General features: G+C 46.9%; 1 protein-coding gene across 3 annotated transcripts; it reads left to right on the forward strand.

The window, feature by feature from the left end:
* Positions 1-1737: 1737 nt before the first annotated feature.
* LOC142363531 (uncharacterized) lies at positions 1738-24234 on the forward strand. Of its 3 annotated transcripts, XR_012765785.1 has the most exons (7): positions 1738-1974; positions 8535-8656; positions 15133-16757; positions 17455-17547; positions 18468-18524; positions 18905-18962; positions 24078-24234. XR_012765785.1 is itself a non-coding variant. In XM_075438555.1 (4 exons), exons 1-4 carry the CDS (start codon positions 1778-1780, stop codon positions 16706-16708), a joined length of 504 nt encoding a protein of 167 aa, XP_075294670.1. In that variant the 5' UTR covers positions 1738-1777; the 3' UTR covers positions 16709-17047. The 3 variants fall into 3 exon arrangements, 2 of the variants coding, with proteins under 2 accessions (XP_075294670.1, XP_075294669.1); XM_075438555.1 differs by lacking the exons at positions 17455-17547; positions 18468-18524; positions 18905-18962; positions 24078-24234 and having other exon boundaries at positions 15133-15252; positions 16644-17047; XM_075438554.1 differs by lacking the exons at positions 17455-17547; positions 18468-18524; positions 18905-18962; positions 24078-24234 and having other exon boundaries at positions 15133-17047.
* The last annotated feature ends 678 nt before the right edge of the window (positions 24235-24912 follow it).

Genomic DNA, 24912 nt, shown 5'->3' on the forward strand with positions numbered 1-24912 from the left:
AGGACCCTTGTTGAACCACATCAGGTTCCTCTCTGCCCAACTTTCCAGCCTGTCCAGGTCACGCTGAATGGCAGCACAGCCTTCTGGTGTGTCTACCACTCCTCCCAGTTTGGTGTCATCAGCAAACTTGCTGAGGGTACCCTCTAACTGTTCATCCAGGTCACTGATGAAGAAGTTAAACAAGACTGGGCCCAGTACTGACCCCTGGGGGACACCACTCGTTACCAGCGTCCAACTAGACTCAGCGCCGCTGATGACAACCCTCTGAGTTCTGCCATTCAGCCAGTTCTCTATCCACTTCACCGACCACTCATCCAGCCCATACTTTCTGGGCTTAATGAGTCCTGAGGGAATCGGCTGATGTCATTGCCAAGCCACTCTCCATGGTATTTGAAAGGTGACGGCAGTCAGGCAAAGTCCCTGGTGCCTGGAAGCAGGGAAACATTATGCTCGTTTTTCAAAAGGGTGGGAAGGAGGACCCTGGGAACTACCGACCTGTTAGCCTCACCTCTGTGCCTGGGAAGATTGTGCGACAGGTCCTCCTAGAAGCTATGCTAAGGCACATGGAGGACAGGGAGGTGATTCGAGACAGCCAGCATGGCTTCACCAAGGGCAAGTCCTGTCTGGCCAACATAGTGGCTTTCTATGATGGCGTGGCTAGATCAGTGGACAAGGGAAGAGCTATGGATGTCATCTGTCTGGACTTCTGTAAAGTCTTAGACACATTCCCTCACAACGCCCTTCTCTCTAAATTGGGGGAACATGGATTGGATGGGTGGACTATGCGGTGGCTTGGAAGGTGGCGGCCAGAGGGTAGTGGTCAATGGCTCAATGTCCAAGTGGACACTGGTGACAAGTGATGTCCCTCAGGGGTCTGTAGTGGGACAGGTGCTGTTTAATCTTTTCATCAATGACTTGGACAGCGAGATCAAGTGCACCCTCAGCAAGCTTGCAGACAACACCAAGCTGAGTGGTGCAGATGACACGCCAGAAAGACGGGATGCCATCCAGAGAGACCTGGACAAGCTAGAGAAATGGGCCTTTGTAAACCTCATGAGGTTCAACAAGGTGAAGAGCAATGTCCTGCTTCTGGGTCGGGGCAACCCCTGCTATCAATACCGGCTGGGGGGATGAGGGGACTGAGAGCAGCCCTGCCGAGAAGGACTTAGGGGTACTGGTGGATGCTTTGCCTGTGCTGCACCAAAGCTGTGTGTGGACAGCAAGGGAAGAGGAGATGTCGGCACACGCCAGCAGGGAGTTTTACCCAGTTTGTTCCCAGTTTATTCCTTGGTGGTTTTGCTCCAGGGAGCCAACACGGACGTTGTTGAGACCGATGTGGAAGAGCGTCACAGGGCTTGGCCAAGTCCCTGGTCAGGGGCGAGGAGGTCTTTGTGGACGTGGTTACAGCCTGTGCCAGGCCCCGGCCGTGTGTTCTGACGGGCTCGTGTGCCCGTCCGGTTGCTGGGAAGAGGCTCCTCTGGGGGGAAAAGCCAAGGGGGAATCGAACCTGGCACCGGCTGGGCCTGGCCACTCCTGCGCCGAGCTGTGCGGGGGCTCAGCCCTCCCCGCAGCCCCGAGCCCTCCCTCTCCCCCCGCGTCGGGGCTGTGTCGGGCGAGGCAGCGCCGGGCGGCTGGGCCGGGCCTGGCCCGGGGCTGGCGAGGGGCCGGGCCGGGCAGGAGGGCCAGGGCCCAGCTGGGCCTGTGGGCCCTGTCGCCTAGCAACGGTGGCAGGGCGCTCGCCATTGGCCGCGCCCAGAGGCATCGAGGCTGCAGGCCAATGGGGCGGCGCGGTGCCGCAGGAGAGAGAGGCTGGGGCGGTCGCCAAGGCGACGTGGACGCAGCGGAGCCCCTCGGGGGAAGCTGCCCGCGCAGCGGCGAGGCAGGGCCCGGGCAGGCTCGGCCCGGAGGCCGTGCCCGGGGCTGCGGGAGGGCGGAGCCGCCTCGGCGAGCCCTCCCCGGGAGCGGCCGGAGCAGGTCAGCAGCGCGGGGCTGGGGCTTGGCCCCGGCGGGGCTTCGGGTGGAGCCGGGCCGAGGGGCCGCTGGGGCCGGGCCGCTGGGGCCGCTGGGGCCAGGCGGGACCCGGCTTTGCCCCCGGGCCGGTCCCGGGGCTGGGCTCTGCCCCGGGCGCCGCTCTCTGCCCGCGGTGCCCGCTCCTGCCGGAGCTGTGGGCGGGCGCTGCCTGGCGGGAAGCTCTGCCGGGCCGCTCTCGCCTCTGGCCGGGGCTGTCGGCGCCCCCTTCCCCCGGGGCTCCCTCCGCTCCCCCCCCCCTCCTCCCGCTCCGCTCTCCCCGGGGCCGGGTGCGCGGCTTCGGGAAGCTTCGGGGGCAATGGCCGGCGTGGGGCGAGCGGGCGCGTGGGAGGCAACGGCCGGCGCGGGGCGCTGCGGGCGGGGCGGGGCGGAGCGGCGGTGCCCGGCGAAGGAGCGGGTGGTGTCGGGGGGGCGGCGGGGGCCGAGGCATAGGCGGGGGGGGGGGGGTGGAGCCGCTTCCATGCGGGCAGCGGAGGGCGGGCAGCCCGGCCCTGCCCCGGCTGCGGGCGCGGTGCGGGCCGGGGAGCCGGGGCGTCTGGCCGGGCGCTCGGAGCCCAAGGTGCACCGCAGAGGATGTCTTTGCCTCGCATCGTTGCACCGCAGAGGATCTCTTTATTTGGAAAAAAGAGACCCTAAATCATTCTAACATAGTGATGATAGGTGAGAAGCCGTACCATAAACTGACATTTATGGCCTGTATTGTTTATATTCATTCACCTCTCGGATTCTTGGTAAGGTTTTCTACAGGTCTTGAGGTCTAAAAACATATCATTTTAATAATTTTACATTACTTGTGTAATAGGCTGGTATTTCTCATTCGGGAAGGAGTTGATTATCTGGTTTCTGTAGTCAGACTGGTGTTTAAATATGCCGTATTCAATTGTGTTTGTCTTTAAATTTGTCAGGGATACTGATAATACCAAAATTCAGTTTGCTTTATTTAACTTAAAGTGACTTTTGTGTGTGCGTTAACTGTCCCAATGAACTGAGCATTCAAGTGTTTTTTCTGTTGTTTTTTCCCTAAAAAAAAGAAGCTTTTACCCTACTTTTAGCGTTTTTCCCCTGTAGTTTAAGATTAAGGTTTCTCACTGTCATTTTACTTGCGTTCTTCCTGAGCAATTTGTAGAAATAACTGTGGGGATGGATTTTGTTCCTGTCCTAACAAGTGCACTTGTGCAAGTGGACAGATATCACCTGCTTGTGGATCAAAGTCTAGTAAGGGCTTATGTATTCGTTTTCATTAGAGATTTCCCTTGAAGTAATCCTCTTTCAGTGTCAGTGCAAAAAGAAGTACTGTGTAAATCCTTCAAAAATAACTTGTCATTACTGCATACACACATGTAACTTACATCTTGCTAAATCTCTAGTTTTCGGTAAAGTTTGATATACCAGGGATGCATGTTTACTGAGTGTGACAAATTTAAAAAAAACATGTGTTTAAAGAGATGAGCAAGTTTAAATACAAGCGTGAGTGGCATTAACATTTTCATCGAGTCAAAGAAGTGATGAGTGTACAGCCTCCAAGAGGCTTAAAAGTTCTGGGTTTCTTAAAACAGTGATGGAAAACTCTCGAAACCTCTGGGTGGTTGCTTTTAAGATAGAGGCTGACTCTTAGCTGCAGCTTGGGCAGCTTTGGTTGCAGGAATACCTGGGCGTACACGGACACCTGCACAGCACACACTGCACGAAGCTCATGCCTGCTCCCCAGGGTCTCAGTTTTTATCCACGTTTTCCTCCTGCTGTGGCATTTTTGCTGAACGCTGGTCTGTCTGTCTCTGCAGCGCGGCAGGGCAGCGTCAGGTGCGCGAACGACGGCATGCGCACGGACGACCGGTGCCGGTGCCAGAAGGGCTGCATCGGAACCTGCTGCGGGCAGCGTAAGTCACTGCTCTGCTGCGCCTGAAATTACATCCACACGAGTCCTGCGAGTTGGCCTTCTCAGTTTAGGTAGAGTAGGAAGATGAAAAAGCCCATATGTTGAAATAGAGTGAAATGTCTGTGAGAAACTGAGTGCTGTTTGGAGGTGTGTTTAGCTGGAAGTCGGTTGGTGCGTGAAGTGAATTTTATTCTCTGAAATTCAAATTTGAGATCAAACTCACCAAATAGTTTTGGAAAAGCCTTTGGGAGCAAAGGCAGTATATATCCCACTCTCCTTCTCTCACCAGATGATCACTGATTTTTCATTCTCTTTGGTGAAGTTTCTGTGTCTCAGAAGAACAGCCTAACTGCTAGGCTGAGGCACGTGTTTCAGTTTTCTGCTTGACAAAGGGAAAAGATGAAGTAGGGTTCAGGCTTTTGGAGACTGTTTTGGTTTGGCAGACAAGCTGGAAAGCCAATTGTTTGCACAGCTCTACCTGTCCCAGTACAGAGCTTCCAAGCTATACAAATTTAGCAAAACCATAAAAATCGCTAAAGGCTGCAGGGACGAAGAGAGACTCCAGGTGTGTTCTGAGGCTGGCTGGCTGCTAGTTAGCTGGGAAAGGAATTGCTGAAGGTGGTCTGAAGGAAGCAGGACAAACAAAAGGCGGCTATGCAAAGAACAGTCCGATGGAATAGTGTGGAAGAGCATCCTTTTGTCTCAGTCATTTCTGCAGATGCTGGAGAGCAGTCTTGTTCTTGCTTTATTTCTACCTGAATAAAATTCTCTAAAATTTGAGGTAATAATTGTAATCCTAAAATGTGACCCTAGTCACAGTCAGATGTACTTTGAAGATTTGCTGGCCCCTTCCTGCTGATTTTAAAATACTGGATGGTGTCAGACAGGGCACATTTCCAGTGACTAAGTGAAAAGAGGATTGAATTTTCAAGCAGTGGCTCTAAAGCAATCCAGAAAACATGTTTAACACTATACTTAAGTTAAACATCTGCCAAGAATCTGTGCTGAATAGGCTTAATTAAACCTCTGCTTGCAATTACCATTAAACAGGTGCTAATGGAATTTGGGCTAATGGAAGGTGACTTGAACAACCATTACTGTTGGTGATGATGGGTAGGAAGGAGATCAGTTTATTCTTGGCGTCCAGCAGTTGAGAGGAAAAAAATAATTTTTGAATACCTCGTATGATAATCTTGGAAATGTCATTCCTATGACATTTAAAAGTTTTTCTTTGTTAATTAAGGCTGTCTGTGAAAATGGCTGCCGGGATGGAGGGCGGTGTGTTGGACCTAATCTCTGTGCATGTGTCTATGGATTTGCTGGCCCTCAGCATGAAAGAGGTGAGAGAAGGAAATAAGGAAGGAAATTTTGAGCGGTTCTGCACAACAAGACAGCATGTACATATTTGATGCTGTGTATTTTTTGGGTGAGCCAGTAAGCTTCCAGTAAGCCATATAGTATTTGTAATTTTAGAAAGTGTCTTCATTTTCAGTGTGGTAGCCACATTTCAGATTGGTAAGTAGAAAACTGTCACAATTGGTAGGAATTGGAGCTAATTTACACTACTTATTTTGTTTGTATAATAGTTAAAAGATGAGCTGTCTTTTGCCCCCAGCTATGTGAAATACGGTTACCGCAGAATTGCCGGTGGTGTTAGAATTGCAGAAGTGTAACTAGTTGAAGGATTGTTTTTCTGTAGAACAGCTCTTCCATGAGAGGAACTTGGGAAGTTCTTTGCTCTGGTTAGTTCGATCCTAGAAGAGAAAGTGAGAGACGGAGTGGAAAAATAACCAATTACCATAATCCTGAGATCAGTTCCTAAACCCATTCTTATTGAAGGAAACATCTTAGACTTGACTTAACTTCTAGTGCTTTTGTGAACTGGGGCCTAAACCGGGATTTTATTTTAAAATTCGAAGGAGAAATCCCTCAGCCTTCTTTTATGGAGTTAAGAGATACTGACAAAGTCAGTTTTAATGATGCTGAACAAAAACCTTTTTAGCCTTACGCTATGGGATTAGCGCTCAAATAATGAAGGCACTAAGTCCATAGATAGTGATTTAGAATAAACCTGCTTCCACTCTTGAAAATCTGTACTTCTTGCTTTTTAATGAATCAGAGCATTGTTTGTATTTTGAAAGCAAGACTGTGGAAATATAACAATGTAGAACTGCTCAGCATTAGATGAAACTGTAGAACATACTGTGTGCGTCGAACGGACAGGTGTAACCCAAATGACTGTCTATTCAGAATGGATTTTTGAGGAGTGGATGTAGTGAGGATTGCTTATCAAAGCAGTAACATTGTACATCTTTTAACGTGAAGTTTTCAAAAATAATCAAAGACGGTGCTGAAGAGCTTGGCAGAAATATTATTGTTTTTCTCCAAGTTGGTGTGTTTGCACGTGCTTATTCTCATCAAAAGGGTACTGGAGAACTGAGGAACCGTAGTATGAAATGCTGAATACTGGTATGAGTTGTTATCTGACTCCTTGAAAATGTTCAAAAGGTTGTTGGTAGTAAGAAGGGGGATGGGATCATTTGCATGAATAGAAAAATAGAAAGGCACATTCTTAATTCACTTTAGCAGTGGACAAGACACCCACTCAGGGCAGAAGATGACTTCTTAGATTGATAAAGTAATTTAAACCAGAAAGGACATGCAGATGCCATCTAGTCCGATACCTGCTCAAAGCAGGTCTAATCAGATCAGCCTGCTCGGGTCCATGTCCAGTTGGGTTTTGAACACTGTCAAGGATGGAGATTCCACAACATCTCTGGACAACCTGTTCCAGTATTTGACCATCCTCATGGTAAAAAAAATAAAATTCCCTAATATCTAATGGCAATTTTGCATGTTCCAACTTGTATTTGTTGCCTGTTGTCTGATTGCTGTGAGGCTCCAAGAAGAGTCTGGCTTCAGTTGCGCTGTATCCTCCGAACAGGTGGTTCTAGGCATCGATAAAGTCCCTTTGAAACCTTCTCTTCTTAAGGCTGGAAGAGCTCAGGTCCCTCAGCCTCTCCACACAGGGCAAGTTCTCCAGCTCTCTGACCGATCTGGTGGCCCTGCCCTGGACTGTCTTCAGCACGTCCATTTCTTTCCTGTGCTGGGAGTCCCAGACTGGGCACAGTACTCTGATGCAGTGTGCCAAGGGCCAGGAGAAGGCGGAGGACCAGTTCCCTGGGCTGGATGCTACACCCATCGTGGTACAGCCCATGCAGCTGGCCTTGTCTGCTGCAAGGGTACGCTGCTGCTTCGTGTTCAGGTGGTTGTCTGCCAGGACCCCCACCATCCTTTTCTCAGAGCTGCTCTGCAGGCAGTTAGCCTCCAGCCTGTGTTGTTCCCTCAGGTTATTCCGTCCCAGACATGAGACTTCCTTTGCTTTAGCTGAGCTTCGTGAGAGAACTGTCCGGATCGAAGCTGTCTGGATCCCTCTGAGTAGCAGCCCTGCTCTCCAGCCTGTTGACTGGTACCCCAAGTCTGGTGTCATCTGCAGTCTTGCTGAGCGTGCGCTCTTGTACCATCAGCCAGGTTGTTAATGAGGACGTTCAACTGTTCTTTGTCCCAGGAATCATCCCTGAGGGACTGCACTAGTTTCCTGGCCTGTAGCTGGACTTTGCTAACTCCAGCTCTTGGAGCCGGCAGTCCAGCCTGTTTTCCACTCCCCTTCCCTGTTGTTCACTTATTCTGCCTGTGTCTCACCAGTCACTGTCTCTTTGTGGGAGCCTGTCTCAAAAGCCTTGCTGAAGTCAGGCGAGATCCACTGCCCTCGCCTTGTCCTCGGCACCAGTGACCGCAGGGTTGAAAACAGTGGTGGCATTTGCCCTTGGTAAACAGAATCACAGAATGGTAGGGGTTGGAAGGGACCTCTGCGGGTCATCTAGTCCAACCCCCCTGCTGAAGCTGGGTCACCCAGAGCAGGCTGCACAGCACCGTGTCCAGGAGGGTCTTGAATATCTCCAGAGAAGGAGACTCCATAGCCCCTCTGGGCAGCCTGGGCCAGGGCTCCGTCACCCTCAGAGGGAAGAAGTTCTTCCTTGTGTTCAGGTGGAACTTCCTCTGCTTCAGTTTGTGCCCGTTGCCCCTTGTCCTGTCGCTGGGCACCACTGAGAAGAGTCTGGCCCCATCCTCCTGACACCCACTCTGCAGATATTTATAAGCATTTCTAAGGTCCCCTCTCAGCCTTCTCTTCTCCAGGCTGAACAAGCCCAGCTCCCTCAGCCTCTCCTCGTAGGGGAGATGCTCCAGTCCCCTCATCATCTTTGTAGCCCTCTGCTGGACTCTCTCCAGTAGCTCCTCATCTTTGATGAACTGGGGCTGCTCCCAAACACCTGCTTGTCATTTATGGGTTTAGAAATGGCTTCAAATTCAGCTCTGAAGTGGTCAAGGCTTTAAAAAGATTGTGAGAATATCTTGCACCATGTTTTTACAGTTGCTGGCTGCGAAATGGAAATAATTTCCATGTAGACGAAGGAAATAACTAGTCCAGACACTGCAAAAGCTGGTGTTTCTATTTGCTGTTCCAGGCTGTTTTGTATACCCACTAGATGTCACAAGCAACAGAGAAATGTAAAGGATGAGTTTGTTTCTTTGTCTCTTAATTGCTTGTCTCGTTCATTCTTAAAACCAGATTTAGGGACTTCTGTTCCTGGCTGTTGTTTGAGGTTGTTGCTGTTCCGTGTTACATCCAGCCCATTCTGTGGAGCTGCTTCTTGGGAACCCAGCGCAAGGACTCCAACCGGTTGTGTTTCGGTGAGTGGGAGATAGGAAGCATCATTCTGCTAACACCTCTGTTAATGTTTACAGCCATTTTCAGCAATCAGTCTCTGTGGAATGTACACCTGCCTTCTAGCTAAAAGAAGAGACTACTACTACTATTCTGCGTAGGACTGTGGAATCGTGTTAATACGTGTGACAGACTCTTGCTGTGATGATGGCTCAGAGTTTTTAAGAACTGTGCTTATACTTGAAACAGGTTGACTTGTTTAGGAGATGCTGGTACATACGGGTATTGTAACTTAGCTTTGGTGGTGATGAAAGCATTGAAGTTTGCTTTCTTAGAACTCATTGTGAAACTTGAAGCTGCAGAATTTCCCAGCTGCAGGGACGCTGAGAAAAAGAATCTCTCCCTACCTTGAAGACAGCAGAACAGTGGAAGAGGTGTAGAGCAGTAGAACCGTGTGGCACTATCTCCACAGCCTTCTGCAGGATCAAGGGAGAAACCAGAAGGTACCAAGTGGAGTGGGGAATGCTGCGAAGGAAGATGGCTGGAAAGGAATTTGTCATCAGAGCCACTTTCCTTGGGAGAGTGAAATCCAAGGCATTTCATCTACCCTGTGCTGCATGGCAACCTGTGAGGAACAGGGCTGAGCACAGAGTGGGCAGCGCAGCCTAGTAAAATCTTTTGGTTTTTTGTGGGAGACAGAGTGGGAATGCAATCGTAAGTGGGATTTTTCTTGGCAGAGAGGCGAAGAGGAAGGAGTGGCTGGGTAGGATACGGGACATTTGTAGGCCCTTAGTGAGGTGTCAGCATCTAGGAAGGAGAGTCGTAATAGAAGAAGAGGAAGAGGGCAGGGTGCTCTGTTTTGCCTCCACAAGAGCTCTCCTGTGGGCTTCTATGTGTTGGAAGAAGTGGGAAGGAGGTAACTGAGACCATGTGTCCACTGCTGCCACTGCTGCTGCAGTTTTTAGCAAAGGACACTATGCTCATCAGCTTGTGGCCTTTTACTTGGCTTGTTTCTCCTCTCTGCCCGTGTGGAAAGAAGCCCAGAGGGTGGAGCGTCCCTTTCCATTCCTTGCTAACTGCAGAACCCCCAGCTGCTGTGGGAATTGCCTGCCGCTCAATCACTGGCTTTTCAAATTAGAACTTCCTTTTTATTTCCTTTCTGAGTAGTAGTGGCGAGGGGTGCAGGGGCATTAGTAATGGATGAATCCAAATACAAAGTATGAAAGGGTGTGGTGATAATCCAACACTACTTGCTTTTTTTCTGATAGTAGACTAATCATTTGGAAAGGTCAACTGGCAGATACCATTAACAATTACATGCAGCTCAGTTTATGACTAAGTTTATATAACGACGTGTGGCACTACCATCAGGCCAGACATGGTGCTGTACTGACGTGGATGTGGAACTTGCACACCAGAGCTAACCTGTATCCTCCCAGCTTGGAGCAGAGGCGCAGTGAACTTCACAGCTACCTGTACCCACCTCAAATCTGACATATAGCTGACATCATTAATTTTGTTAGTATCTTATTGCTGTCATTGCCTTCTAAGCAATGTACATCTGCAAAGGTTCTACACCATTGAGGAAGCGAATAAGCATCTTCTGTTTGCAGTTGCCTTTGCAGAACTGGCTGGTTTTACCATCATTTTGTGTTATGTGGGATATCAAAAACTAAGTACAGTTACCGGGATTTTGAAAAATTCTGTTAATACGGTTTGTCTTTCAGGAGAATTCAAGCCTAAGTTTACTGAGCATCACAACATAAAGTGCAGAAAATTCAGAAACACTTTCTTGTCATGATGCCATTAAATATAAACAACTGTCTGAAAAAATCTTTGCAGATACTGAATGTTTCCCAAAACGTGACTGTGATGCCTTCTTTGAAAGAGTGGATTTGAAGATGTTAGAAGTGTAATCAACTCGCCATTTCAAAGCTGAGGCAGAACCAGCTGTGGTTGCTGAACAAGCATGTAGTGCATTTGGTTGTGCAGGGAACGTGTAAATGAGAAACGTATGCTTGGTTGTTACTCGTCTTGGATTTGTGTTGCCAGTTGTCAGACATTTCATTGGAAGGCTTTGATTCAAATTGATGTTCTTTGGATTACATCTGTTTATTTTAGCAGGACTCTTTCAGGCTGAGACTATATAGAACTGCTTATAGTATTGAATGCCACGGTTACTTTCATGTTAGAGAGTAACCTTTACGTTTTTTGATGAATAGTTACTTAGCTATGTTCATGTTAGAGAGTAACTTTTACGTTTTTTAATGAATAGTTACTTAGCTTTGTTCACGAGAAGCACACTTGGGCTTTTGATTCTCTCAATCATGGTGTATTTGTTATTATTCCATGAGGCTTGTACAGCAGGAGTAGGGCAGTAGTGCCTTCGGCCAAGCCGGCTGTTGAGGTGTTAGTCCTAAAAAAAGGCATTTGTAGTGCGATAAATGTATCGTCAGAGCAAAGACAGCATTTGGATAGCTGTTGTGATGGACTGCTGTCTCAGTTCAACAAATGAAGTCCACGTTCTGTGAGGTCTGTGATCTGCCCATGGCAGTGCTCATGCTCTACTGCTGTTAACCCTAGAAGAGCTCCATGAGAAGAAGACCTGATACCTCCTCTCAGGCAAGGATGCAGTTAGAATACATCAAATAGATGTTTTCACAGAGATCCGAAAAATGCAGGTCGTTTTGTGTATGTTGTGTTTCTGCCTGGCATCTGCGTGCAGGCTTTGATGCCAAGAGGAGAACTTACTGAGTGACCTGTGTCCTTCCTTCTGAGAACAGTAATTAAAGCATTCTCTGCATTCTACTTCTTCAGCCTATCTAAAACTCTGCGTTAATTGTTAAAAATGTTATTCAGCAGTTCTTCCCGATAGTATCCACAGGAAAAGGTGAACGTATTTTTAAGACGTACGTGCTTAAAACTCTGTGATGCTTGTGGGACCATGTGTAATCGAAGTGAACCATCATCTGCAGTCTGAAATATTTGCTCTTATTTCATAGTTCAGTAATCAATGGGTTTTCCGTTCCTGCTTTGTTGGCAGCCTACTGCAGAACAAGTCATATGCTCTGGCTTTGCTTCTTCTAAGCCCCTGCCACTTCTGTCTGTGGCCAAAATTAGGCACTAATTAGTCCCTGCTCACAGCTTCCCCACGATCTTCCCTAGTCACATAGTTCCCCCCAGGGAACTGTGCAGGTAGCAACCCACAATGCCCACTGTGTAGCATTTTTTCTGGAAAAAAAAAAAAGGAATGAAGCTATTACTTGTCCATTTCTCCATGCTTCACAGCCAAGGTGGTAATGCCAAAATTATACCAGCGTAATATCATGCTGACATTATTCCAGGAATGGAGCAGAGAATGAAAGCCAAGCCATAGTTTCATTCAGGCTTTGAGAGTTCGTAATGTCTCAGTGTGAGATTTATAGGAAAAAACTCTAGCCAGTCCTTCCCGCAGTTACACTTCCAGTCAGTGGGACTGGTCATCTGAGTGAAGTCACATCGTCTCTGTAGATGGATTGGGCCATTGGGAAGGACAGAAGGAACTGGTCTCCTGTGAGTTAGAACCTGTGCACAGAGAAATGGCTTCACAGAAACTGCGTTGTTTTAATGGAATTTTTTAATTAAAGCATTACGTAGAAGTGATGTAGTATGGAGTATCCTGCTGACTCCATTCTCTTCTTTCAGTATGGAAAACCAGGTGAAATATTACTTGCTGGCTACAAAGGACAAAATCCAAGTTGGAGTCTGTAACCAGGCAAGGCTCCAGTGTTCAGAGGCAGAGGCTGGAAATTTACGCTAACTGTTGAGAGCTGCTTTATTTAACAGCAAGTCTTCTACTTACGAAGGAGGGATTTGAGATCTCCTGCTATGTCTTTTACCCTTAAACATTCAAATGTATTTTGTGCGTTAGGATTTTTTTTCCTGTTGTTCCTCCTGGAAACAAAAACTATTGTTACAGTAAGTAGAAATATTCATGTTATGCTTTTTGTGCCATGAGGGATTTTGCTAGAACTATGCTGAGCAATAAACACTGCTTGGCTAGGCTATTTGCTGGCATTATATTCCCGTGTTTCTTTCTGGAGAAAAAACCTAAAACAAACCACAGTAAAAAGGCATATATTCAGCTAATTGAATTTATTTGGAGCCTCATATTACAACTTACTGACACGGACCTTGCAGAAGTTAATGGCAATTGTATATCAGTAAAGGGGGTTGAAAGGCTTTGCAAAGCACAGGAGAACAGCTGCTGTGTGCAACTGTGTGCATGCCCTCATGTGTAGAAATGTAACTGGGCAGCTTAGACTCTTTGGGAAAATACAGCCTTTAAAATTAATCCAGCTCAGCGTTCAATGTTACTGATATTATTTATAGGCTTTTGTTTATTGCTGATCTATAGATTTTCACCAGTAGTCAGGACAACTCCTTCCGCTGCTGGGCAGGTCTTGGAAGGACTCAAGGAATGGGCGCAGAGCTGAAAAAAACGTGGAAAAGGCCATTACAAGGGTTGTACCAAATTCCAGCTTTCACTGGTGTGACGTCTTAACTGAACAAAAGAAAAACCTAAACCTTTCTCTTTTTTGGCTGGAAAGTTTTGGTTGACAACATACTGAGTTTTCATTGTCTTTTTCAGAATTAAATTCTGTACATTTTTGAGATGTTATCTTGCAGAATTAATGGAACTTAGATCTGTGGGTTGTTCGGAGATGGATAGTATATAGATAAACTGATAGGCAAAGTAAGCTTTCAGTTGTGCTTGCTGGTTTACAGAAGAGGTGGACTACTACTTAGTAGTGCTTCAAGGATCTAGTAGATGTGTTCCAGTTAAATTTCTCAGACCGAAAATACATCATGTTCCTTGACTAAATGCAGTGAGTTATGACACCCTTTATGGTCCAAGGTACTCTAGGAGGTCGGATGCCTCTGATGCTCTTCCAGAAAGAGAGGTGGTGTAGTATTGACTTGCCAGGGCTAGGACTCCATGGCACAGGCTGGCTCCTTGTTTGTGAAATCGTGGCACCAAAACGCAAAGAACCCTTTCAAAGAGACAGTTCCATTTCTGGCTTTCCTGCTTTAATGTCTAACTTCACTACACTCTGTGTTATTCAGCTTTGATACTAGTGGGTATTACTAGAGACTAAAACTATTTTCAGGGAACTCTTTTTCAGAATTCAGCAGCTGAGTGTCCCTTTTCTGGTACTTTTAATTCAGTTATTTATAAAATCCTGGTTAGTGTAGCAGTAGAAGTGATGAATTCTGGATGGGAGGTAGCCAGGCTGGGTATTTTGGCAGAAGCTCACCTATTAATACTCACACCTGCAGAGTTTATGCCATACATTTAGATTGGTTCTCACACTGAGACTGGCTTTCTCCTCTTGTGTGCAACACTGGAACCGCAGCTGTTCATGCCACCAGTCTTCTTTACCCTTAAGACAACATCTCCTCTTACTGTCTCTGAAACATTTTCCCCGGGAGCATTTAATTTATGTATTTTGGAAGGGGGAAGGGAGGAAATTGAGTACCTTTTTCAATCAGCCATCCTAAAAATAGCTCCTCCTGAAGTAAAATCTCAGAATTCCGATTCAGAGGGAACAGAGATCTAGCTGAAAGAATTGTGCATGCAAGAACCAGGGAGAGGGAAAGAGAGGCAGAGCTTGAGCTCAAAAACTAATGGAAGAAAAAATTCACTGACTTGGTGCTGCTCCAGTAAGTAAGAGAGTTATGCTTGCACAAGGGTTCTCCATGTTAGTTGGTTAAAAACGTGGTTTTCTATCTGCGTGAAGAAGACTGAGGAGTCTTCCTTCCACTCTGGTCACTGCCCAGATTTCGGGAAGTTCCTGCGTCCCTTCCCAGCTCCCTGTCATTCTTGGACAAGAGCCCTAGACAGTGTTAAACTCCTGTGCTCGTAGCCAGGTGAGAAGGATGGTCTGTGTCCTGCAGCTTTGCAGAAGTGGCTAACTACTTCCTTCCTCTGTCTTTCACTTGCCATAGCTACAAAATCCACCTACACATGACCTCAGTGGGCTTTGTACTGCCTGACCAGCTGGTTGGGAGTTTGGTTTCCTTTGGTAGAAGACCAGATGTTGTGTTCTTGTAATTAAGATTACTGCCTTTGAAGTAGCAGGTACCTGTGGCAAACGGAGTGAAGATGAAGGGGAAACTTCCAGTTCTCAGGTGCGTGCTGGTTTTAGTAGTCAGATTTTTATAGATTGCCTTGTAGCTCTTGTGTGCTTCGTAGAGACGGCACTCAGTATGTGTCATTTAGAGCGAATCCGAGACTGCTGTGACGTACTCTGCGACTTGACATGGTGCACCGCTTGAGTGGATGAGGAAAGCCTCCATTAGATGTCAAACAAAATTATCTGCAGTATGCAAATACCAGCAATATGTTATTCAGTCTGAGTTGAGTAACAACTTTATTTCAGAGAAGCTGTCTGTTCCTCTTTTTAATACAATGTGTTCAAGTGCTGTGCTCGTTATCCTAGGTCCTTTCCTTTTTGGATAGGTGCTGATGAATGCAGCAGCATCCAGGAGCCCGTGAAGGCGGTGAATGCTCCAACAGCGTGGGAAGTTATTTCTGTGTCTGCACGCGGGGTGATGTCACCTCCGCGGATGGCTCCCGCAGGTATTCCACCCTGCAGGCTTTTAGAGTTCTCAAGGCTACTCGGGCAATTTACACATAGCAGCAGCAGAACTTCTGTCCCAACCACCCAGCACTCCCTGCCCCGTCGCAGGACCTCACTGTGTGCCAAGTCACTGGTATCTCTGATCCAGCCACTTAAACTGCACAACATCCTCCTCTGATGAGCATTGCCAGTGCAGCCGTCTTTGTGGAGAGAGGGGATCCCTCTGTGTCGACTGTATTGTAGCCTGAGAACTCCTGCCTGAGAGCTGGATCCTGTGAGGAAATAAGGAGTTAATGCCTCTCTGTTGTCTAGGCAAACATAGGAAGTGTTAATTGTATTTTGTTCCCTAACCCGCATCGGATGAATCCAAAAGCTAAGGTCTCTTTGGTTCTAGAGGAGGAAACATTTATCCTTACTTGGTATTTCAAGTTCCATCTCACGTAGGTTAATTCACCCCATGGAGACCAATGTAAGGCACATGTACAAACTGCGAAGGCACTGAGTGGTGTATGCTGAGGTGCCGCTAGTTTGGCTGGAGCAGATAATAAAACACACCAAATATTAGATTTCACTAGATTGCAGCTTTTACAGGACAATTTACTTCAAACCTGTTTCTATATTATAAAAAAAGATGTATGCTTATTTTCACATGTGGTAATTTCTTTTGTACAGCAGCACATGCCAAATACATGGCATAAACTATTCTGAGGAATTAACCAGAGAAACCTGCATACCATGTGTAAAAAACATTAACAATTGCTAAGAACAGTGTATTTTCTAGATTTCCTGTGGTGGTTGTGTTTCATCAGGTTTCACACAGTGGAATTTTGCTGCCTGTGTATCCAGATTTGTATCTCTGCATGATCAGAAAGAAACTGACTTAGTCCAGTCAGTCAGTATGCTCTGGGATATTTTCCCTGAAGTCTTGGAAAGGGCATTTGAGCAATTAGCTTGAAAGAACTGCACAATTCCTCCAGCCGTGTCTTAATTAATGGGCAATCAGACCTTAGACTACATTTGTTTGCCTGAGGAGAGTCATTCTGTGCCAAGCTCTCCTCAGCCTGAACTCACATTCTGTTTGCCTGGCTCTGGTCTGGGGTCATTTTTTTTAGCAAAAGGGACAACAAAGCGATGGAGCTGTCACCTCAGACACAGAGCTACTGCACGTCCGCAGCGTCGCAGGCGCACATATTTTTGTATGAATGTTTTCTGAGGCATAAGTATGGTGTTCAGCTTTTAGAAGTATCTGTAGGGCATTCCTTTTCTCCATACAATTTATTTTATTGACTAATTAATAGATACATTATTTAGTTAGATTAGATTATTTAAGCTTACAGACTTTGTTCCGTTCACATACTGATTTTTTTATTTTATTTACTCTCTTTGGAAGACATAAGCCTGGGCTGGTTGTATGGTGCACTGGCACGGTATGGAAGGATTGGTCTGTGGTCCTGACTGGAGGAAAAGGTTGGAGATGCTGTAAAGGAGAGAACACGACTATGGAGTAAGTTGTCTGAAGCCACGAATGTGATTCCTTGGCTCTTCCCCCATTGGGGATGGTAGAGCAATGAATTGCTTTTGACTATCTTGAAAACTTTAGCAGCAAAAGTGTCGTATGTGGGTAGTTAAGGCTTGGCGGTCTGAAGATGTCGCGCTGTACGGAAAGGTAGTGTCCCCCCCCCTCTCCTAATAGCCAATAGCGTTTAACCCGTGAAGTAAGCAGACGGAAGTGATGCTGTAAACCTAGGCTATATAACGCTGTGTTATTTATCAATAAACGCCATTTGCCGTCCACCACATTGGTGTCTGCGTGCTGATGACCCGAGCGGCCGAGGGGTGGGTCGCCGAGCCGTCCCTGAACCAGGTCGCCACGCCAACAAAGGCGACAGTCGTACTGAAATATTGCTGGAGTATAGTTTAAAATTACTGATAGCTTGTGGTAAATGTTATGTTAAATGTAATGAAAGCTATAATGTACAAGTTGATTTCTCAAGTGAAAAATACATTTTTCCTCAAACTTCTTTGAGTTCGTGGTGAGGAAGAGAACTTAAACTTGTTGGAGCTGAAGAGCAGTGACTTAAGCTGAACGTTGAAATGGCAGAACACTGATGATAAATTCAATAGAAACCGTGATTGGAGTGAAATGGTGTTTCAGAGATGTTCTTTACGAGGCCAATGTGAATTGGTGCTTTCTTTCTCAGCTCATCTGCCTGTACCTGCTGTTGCTGCAGTAGGTGGAAGTGCATGAGGTGGTGGCCCAGAACTCGCGTTAGCCCGTGACAGGAGAGTAGCAGGTAGGTCTCAATCCTGTTGGCAGGACATAGGATTGTTAGTGTTGCAGGTGGCTTGCCTAAGCCTTGTTTGGGCAACAATGTTATCAAACTTATTTTGTATTTGATGTTGTTTATAACCAATTGTTTTAAAAGGATTTAGCAGAAACCTGTCTAGGTACTTGCTAATGTTTGTTTTGGAGAACTGACCACTGGTAGCTGGATTGTTGTTGCTACATGTTTTATTCTTATGACCTTCATTTTATCAGTATTGCCAGACAGTTTATGTAGTTCTTTTGATATTTTATGTAGTTCTTAAAGTATTCTCTTCTGTATTTGAAGTGTCCTAGATGGAGATTTGACTTTATCTAAAGAGGTTGGAGGGAAAAAGCAAAAGTTGTTGGTGAGAGTATTATTACACAAGTAAGCAAGCTGTTACACAAGCAAAGTGACAACAGTGCTTGAAAAGAGGAACCTTGGCCTATCCGGCGGTCAGAGCTGTAAAGCCATGGGATGGAAAGTAAATGGAAACTTGTTTCTGAACAGTTGCCAGTAACTTACGGTATACAAAGCTGTTCTACCCTTAGAGAATAGTCTGCCAGCGAAAGAATTCATAATAATCAGATACAGAATTCTACCCCATATTAGGACCTTAAATAATAACAGTATTTTTCTGTTCGTATTTCACATTTTGCAGAGAAGTGTCTGTTACTCACTGTAATTGCTTACTTGGTGCAGAGCTGCCTTGATGGGAATAGTTGGATCTTTTACTAAAGGCAGATCAGTCAAATCTATTTAAAGATTTTTGTAAACAAATGTTTTTTGAGTGATTTATTCTTCATAAAGGAAGTGTAATAAATGAACAATCTTGTAGGTCATGACTACATATTTTGCAAAGTTTCTTGTAGTTTATAGTAAGAACTCATTTCCATCCTGTTTTTTAGCCTCTTCTGCTCAAATGGGCCTAGCTGAAACAAAGTTGGCAGTCGCTCCAGGTGCAGGTATGAAAGTTTTGCTTTTGTTACTGTGGATACCTAAATAACACGTGCTCTTGATATTTGATTTTGGATTGTTGTTTATGAATTTCTGCTTATTTTTATATTTCTACTAAGGATCGTGGCAAGTTTTAAGGCTTATTGCTCATATTACTTACAAAAATTAATAAAAATATGTATTTCTCATTTTTAGGAAGTGGCACTTGTGTATTATGTTTTTATCAAAGTCTTCATTAACTAAGTCAGTACTGAGTGATGCTGTAAATGACATTTGATGTCTTGACCTGAAGGCTGAATAATGTTGCTAAGGATCAGACTAGGAAAAAAGAGAGAGTTAACTACCACTGTGCAAAAATGGTAATTTAAATAATGATCCACTTTTACAGAACATCTGGTACTTTAGGATTCCAATTCTGTTGTTGACTGGCTTGTCCTGGATTCAGGGTGAGTGAAAGTTATATAATGACTAATGTAGAAGGAGGTCTTTGTGTTATGAAGCCTTTTGGGTTTTATTTTATGAATAAATCATCGTCACTTGAATTAAGATATCTGCCTTTCTGGGGAAAAAGCAGTGACTGGAAAACAAGTGCATAGCTGTGACTCCACGTAGCTTTAGCCTTCATTTCTGGAAGTTCTGGGGAACCTTATACCCTTTCTGTGCCCCTGTTTTGTTTCCAATGGGTGGCACCTATTTCAAAAGCACTGTATCCAACTTTAATGGATACTGCTGCATTTAATGGAGAACTCTCTGCCTCGTGTAGAGAGAACAGTAAAAACTACCATAATGGGAGCACTGGTATGAACTTTGTGTAAGAAACTATCCCATCCTATCCCTAATCTAGACAATTACTGTGCAATTTCAAATGCCCTATTGTTGTGGCTATTATGAAGCTGTGATTTTGGTCAATACTTTCTCCCCCTCTCTTTTTCTGTGTGGTCAGTTTACATAAGGAAAACTGAGTTGTGGTTACTGGTCTCTTTTTAGCAGTGGATAAAGGTAATAACGTAGATGATTTTCAGGATATATTTCCTTCTGGTGGTGTTGTCATAAAATAATGTGCCTTGACAAGAAGTACTAGTGAAGAAGAAGATAGAAAAAGAGGTGATTTACCTTTGTTGACATTTTTTCCCATTTGTCCTCCCACTCCACCTTCTCCTAAGGAGCTCTGCAGGACAGTACTGGAGACATACTCTCCAGTTGAAGAAATTCATGTTCTCCATATGCTCTCAGTATTCAACTTACTTCGGTTATCTCATGTTTCCTTGTCTTTAGTTAATTCAATTTTTCAAACTTGTAATGCTTTCACCTTAAAATGCTCGGTGACTGACTCATTAGGAGTTTCATTTAGAGTATTTTATTGCTATTCGAAGAGTAAAGCTTGAAAAATCTTTTTTTTTTTTTCTCATCCTAAAATAATGATTTGTCTTCAGCTCCTTGAAAATAGGACAGATTTCAGCACGTTACAATGCCTTTTAAAGGTAAAACATGTTGGGGTATGTCGAGTGAGGAATTTTTTCATTATTCCTGTCAGCCTTTCTGAGGACTATTTTTGCTGAGTGTATTTGAGCTTATCACAACTTTTTCCTGATCAGCCTGTACTTGCATCAGTCCTGTGGAGCAGTGACACTATTTCATCTCTTTTTGGCTCCTGTCATCCAAATAGTAACTGATCATGCTTTGTGTCATCAGAAAGGGAAGAATGAGTGAAGGAATTTTGCATATGTCATTCAAGTAGAGAAGCCATATATGCCCACTTCAACCATAGGCTTCATGGGTGAATGGAGTATTTTCTTATAGTGCTTACTTCGAGCTGCTCTGAGGCAAAGGCGGACGGGGCAGTGGAGCTGAGAAGAGAGCCGTAGCCGTGAAGAGGCCTCAGTAGGTTTCTGCTGCCACCTGGTACATCTGAAACACACTGACAAAATGGGTTGCTTCTTCGAAGCAGGTCCCTACAGCATGGCAAGCTGCTACCGTTTTTATTCTGCTCTGACAGCTGCCACATATATGTGGTAGCTGTAAAGATTTTAACTTGGGTGATAATTGGCATGGGTGTTTGAGGCTGTATGGAAAACTTCTTCTGTTTTCTTTTTGTACAACCCCAGGAAGTTACACTCAAAAAGCTATGTTAGGAGAACGTTACTAGAGTTTAAGAGTGTTAAAATACAGATTCTGGGCAGATCAGCTATGACATTTTAGACCTTATTGTATGTTATGTTTTATTCCATTGTCATGCTTTAGCCTGGCTGGAGACCAGGTGCCCACCAAAGCTGCTTTATCACTCGCCCTCCTCAACTGGAGAGGGGAGAGAAAATACAACAAAGGGCTCACGGGTTGAGGTGGGGACAGGGAGACATCATTCACCAATTACCATCATGGGCAAAACAGAGTAGACTTGGAGAAATTAGTTTATTACCGATCAAATCAGAACAGGGTAATGAGAAATAAAACACAAATCTTAAAAAACACCTTCCCCCCACCCCTCCCTTCTTCCCGGGCTCAACTTCACTCCTGAATTCTCTCCCTGCTCCCCCTGAGTGGTGTAGGGGGACGGGGAATGGGGTTGCAGTCAGTTCATCACACGCTGTCTCTGCCGCTCCTTCCTCCTCAGGGGAGGACTCCTCACACTCTGCCCCTGCTCTGGCATGGGCTTCCTCTCACGGAAGACAGTCCTCCACAAGCTTCTGCAACAGGAGTCCTTCCCACAGGCCGCAGTTCCTCCCAAACTGCCCCCGTGTGGGTCCTCCCACGGGGTGCAGTCCTTCAGGAACAGGCTGCTCCAGCGTGGGTCCCCCACGGGGTCACAAGTCCTGCCAGCAACCCTGCTCCGGCGTGGGCTCCTCTCTCTGCATGGGGCCACAGGTCCTGTCAGGACCTTGCTCCAGCGCGGGCTCTCCACGGGGTAACAGCCCCCTTTGGGCACATCCGCCTGCTCTGGTATGGGTTCCTCCATGGGCTGCAGGTGGAGATCTGCTCTACCATGGACCTGCATGGGCTTGCAGGGGCACAGCCTGCCTCACCATGGTCTGCATCACGGGCTTCAGGGGAAAACTCCCTGCTCCGACACCTGGGGCAGCTCCTCCCTCTGCATTTTCACTGACCTTGGTGTCTGCAGAGTTGTTGCTCTCACGTCATCTCACTCCTCTCTCCTGCTGCAGGGGTTTTTTCCCCCTATCTTAAATACATTGTCACAGAGGCGCTACCACCATCACTGATGGGCTCTGCCTTGGCCAGCAGTGAATCTGTCTTGGAGTCGTCCAGTAAGATACAAGAAGATGTAGTTGGGGGGACTATTTAAGCTCATAGGGCAGTTTGCAAATCTCTTTGTTTAAAGAGGAGATTTTTTCCTTAGGCAACATGAAGTAAAGACGTACAAAAGAGACGGCAGCGATAAGATTAAGATTGCGCTTGGTGTGCTGAACTATCAAAATCTTCAGTTCCTACAGCTTCAGCTTTTTCAGTCCCTCAGCTCTTCCCCTGCTGGGGATGGTAGAGGAATGCCTCGTGGTACGAGTGTGACCAGGAAGGCCCTCAGCATTTTCCAAAACTCTCCATCTAGTTCAGACATCCTGGTACAGACTCAGCAACTGCTGTGAAGAGAGGGACCTGTGCCACGCAGCCCACCCTGGGGTAGCTCTCGGGAGCTGGAGCAGGAGCTGCTGCGTACGGAGCAGCTGAAAATGCAGCCATGCTGTTTGAACACCCCGGCGACTCGACAGGCAAAAATCGTAGTGTAAGGGTTCCGAGTCTTTCCTAACAGTCCTAGATTTCAGTCCGTTGACTTCGTAGCGGAAACTGCACCTGTGCCATCCATCCTGGTGTGTGCTGAGGATGGCTGATAAGTGTCAGCAGAGCAGAATTGTACTACTTTCCTTCTTTAATGCAGAGAACCAAAATGAAGTTATTAGAATGGATTCTTTACACAGCTCAAGTACTTTCACAGAGTCCCAGGAAGGTTGAGGTTGGAAGGGACCTCTGGATGTCATCCTGTCAGGGCCACCTGCTGCAGCGAGAGACAGCTAGAGCCACTGCCTCAGGATCGTGTCCAGACTGCTCTTCAGTATCCCTTCTCCTGTCACTGGGCACCACCGGAGAGAGCCTGGCTGCGTCTTCTCTGCAGCCTCCCTTCAGGCCTTTTCTTTGCGTTGATGAGATGCCCTCTGAGCCTCCTCTTCCCCAGTCCCAGCTTGCTCAGCCTCTCCTCAGAGGAGAGATTCTTCAGTGTGCTAATGGTCTTCACGGCCGTTTGCTGAGCTCTCTCCAGTATGTGCATGCCTCTCTCCTACTGGGGAACCCAGAAGCCGACGCGGTGCTCCAGCTGTGGCATCACCAGTGCCAAGTGGAGGGGAAGGCTCACCTTCCTCACCTCACTCCTCCTGATGCAGTCCTGGACACGGTTAGTGTTCCTTGTGGCAAGGGCACGTTGTTGGCTCCCAGTCAGCGCGGTGCCCACCAGGACCTGCAGGGCTTCTTCTGCCAAGCTCCTTTCCAGCCGGGCAGCCCACCACACGTGCTGGAGCCTGGCGTTGTCCCTCCCCAGGTGCAGGACTTTGCGCTTCCCCTGGCTGAACTTGCTGGGGCTCCTGCCTCGGCAGGGTATGAGCCTGGCGTGATGCTGAGAGCAGCCCCAAGCCGTGACTCCGTGCAGGAGGAGGGATTTGGGCACTGCCTTCACAAGGCTGCAGTGGGCAGCGCAGGCTGGTAGGAGAGCAGAGCCCCGGGATGTGGGGGCAGAGGGTGCGGTGGGGAGGAGGACAGGGCTGGGGAGATGAGCAGTGGGGCACGGGCTGGCCCTGGAGACCCCCCGGCTGGTGACGTGTGCCCTATCTGGACTAGGGAGAGCCTGGAGATGGACTGTCAGGCCGGCTCCTCTTCTGGGTCCCTTTATTGAAAATTATCGAGGCCATGAAAATCAAATTGAAACTATACATTTGCTGTATGTAGTTGGTGAACAAAGGAAGAAAACCACACTTTTCCCCTCATAAATGCTACTGTCTTCCAGTTGAAACTGTTTTTTGTGATGAAAGCTAATTCACAGCATCTCCTATATTCTCTCTCCAAACAATTTTTTCATTATCATGAATTATCATTTCATTATCAGCCTGGGCTGCAGTGACCACGCAATGGTGGAGTTCACAGTCCTGAGGGATATGGGAAAGGCGAGGAGTGTAGTCATGACCCTAAATTTGAGGAAAGCAAAATTCCAGCTCTTCAAGGAGCTACTCAGTAGGACCCCCTGGGAAATGGTCCTCAGGGACAGGGGGGCAGAACAGAGCTGGCGGATCTTTAAGGATGCTTTCCATAGAGCGCAGGAGCTCTCAGTGCCCAGGTGAAAGGAGTCAGGCAGGGAAGGGAAGAGACTGGCATGGCTGAGCCGAGACCGTCTGGTCAGACCAAAGGGCAAGAGGGAACTGCCCTGGCAGTGGAAGCAGGGACAGGTGTCTTGGGAAGAGTATAGGGATGCTGCCTGGTTTGTGCAGGGACGGGGTCAGGAGGGCCAGGGTGTGGCTGGAGCTGAACCTGGCAAGGGATGCACAGAATAACCAGAAGGGCTTCTACAGGTACGTCAGCCAGAAAAGGAAGGTTAAAGAAAGCGTACCCCGCTGATGAACAAGAATGGTGACCCCGTATCAACAGACGAGGAGATGACTGAGGTACTCAGCAACTTTTTTTGCCCCACTTTTCACTGGCAGCCTCTCTGCTTGCCTGTCCCAAGTCCATGGACTGCAAGATGGGGACCAGAGGTGCAAAGCCCCTCCCACTGTAAGGAAAGGTCAGGTTTGTGACTATCTGAGAAACCTGAGCAGACATAAGTCTATGGGACCTGATGAGATGCATCCCAGAGTCCTGAGGAAATTGGCTGATGTAGTTGCCAAGCCACTCTCCACCATATTTGCAAGGTGATGACAATCACGTGAAGTCTCTGGTGACTGGAGGAAGGGAAACATCGTGCCCTTTTTTGGAAAGGGTAGAAAGGAGGACCCGGGGAACTACTGACCTGTTGGCCTCACCTCTGTGCCTGGGAAGATCATGGAACAGATCCTCCTAGCAGCTATGCTAAGGCACATGGGGTCAGGGAGGTGATTTGAGACAGCCAGCATGGCTTCACCAAGGGCAAGTCCTACCTGACCAGCATAGTGGTCGGTCTTTCTATGGTGGAGCGACTGCATCAGCAGACAAGGGGATGTCATCTACCTGGATTTCCGTAAAGCCTTCGACACAGTCCCCCACAACATCCTTCTCTCTAAATCAGGCAGGTATGGATTTGACGGGATCACTAGGATCTTCCAGCAACCCCTTAAAAAAGTTAGAAGTAGAATATAATAGAATAATTCCAGCTGGAAAGGAAGCTGAAACAATCACCTAACCCGGCTGCCTGACCGTTGCAGGGCTGAC

This window comes from Opisthocomus hoazin, chromosome 18 (genome assembly GCF_030867145.1).
Source record: "Opisthocomus hoazin isolate bOpiHoa1 chromosome 18, bOpiHoa1.hap1, whole genome shotgun sequence".
NCBI classification, from domain to species: Eukaryota; Metazoa; Chordata; class Aves; order Opisthocomiformes; family Opisthocomidae; genus Opisthocomus; species Opisthocomus hoazin.

Bases quoted from the DNA above. Each gene is read 5' to 3' on its own strand.
- LOC142363531 (XM_075438554.1), top strand. From the start codon at position 1,778: ATGGGGCGGCGCGGTGCCGCAGGAGAGAGAGGCTGGGGCGGTCGCCAA. The intron at 1,975-8,534 runs GTCAGCAGCGCG...TCTTAAAACCAG, and splicing joins CCCGGGAGCGGCCGGAGCAG to ATTTAGGGACTTCTGTTCCT. The intron at 8,657-15,132 runs GTGAGTGGGAGA...CTTTTTGGATAG, and splicing joins CTCCAACCGGTTGTGTTTCG to GTGCTGATGAATGCAGCAGC.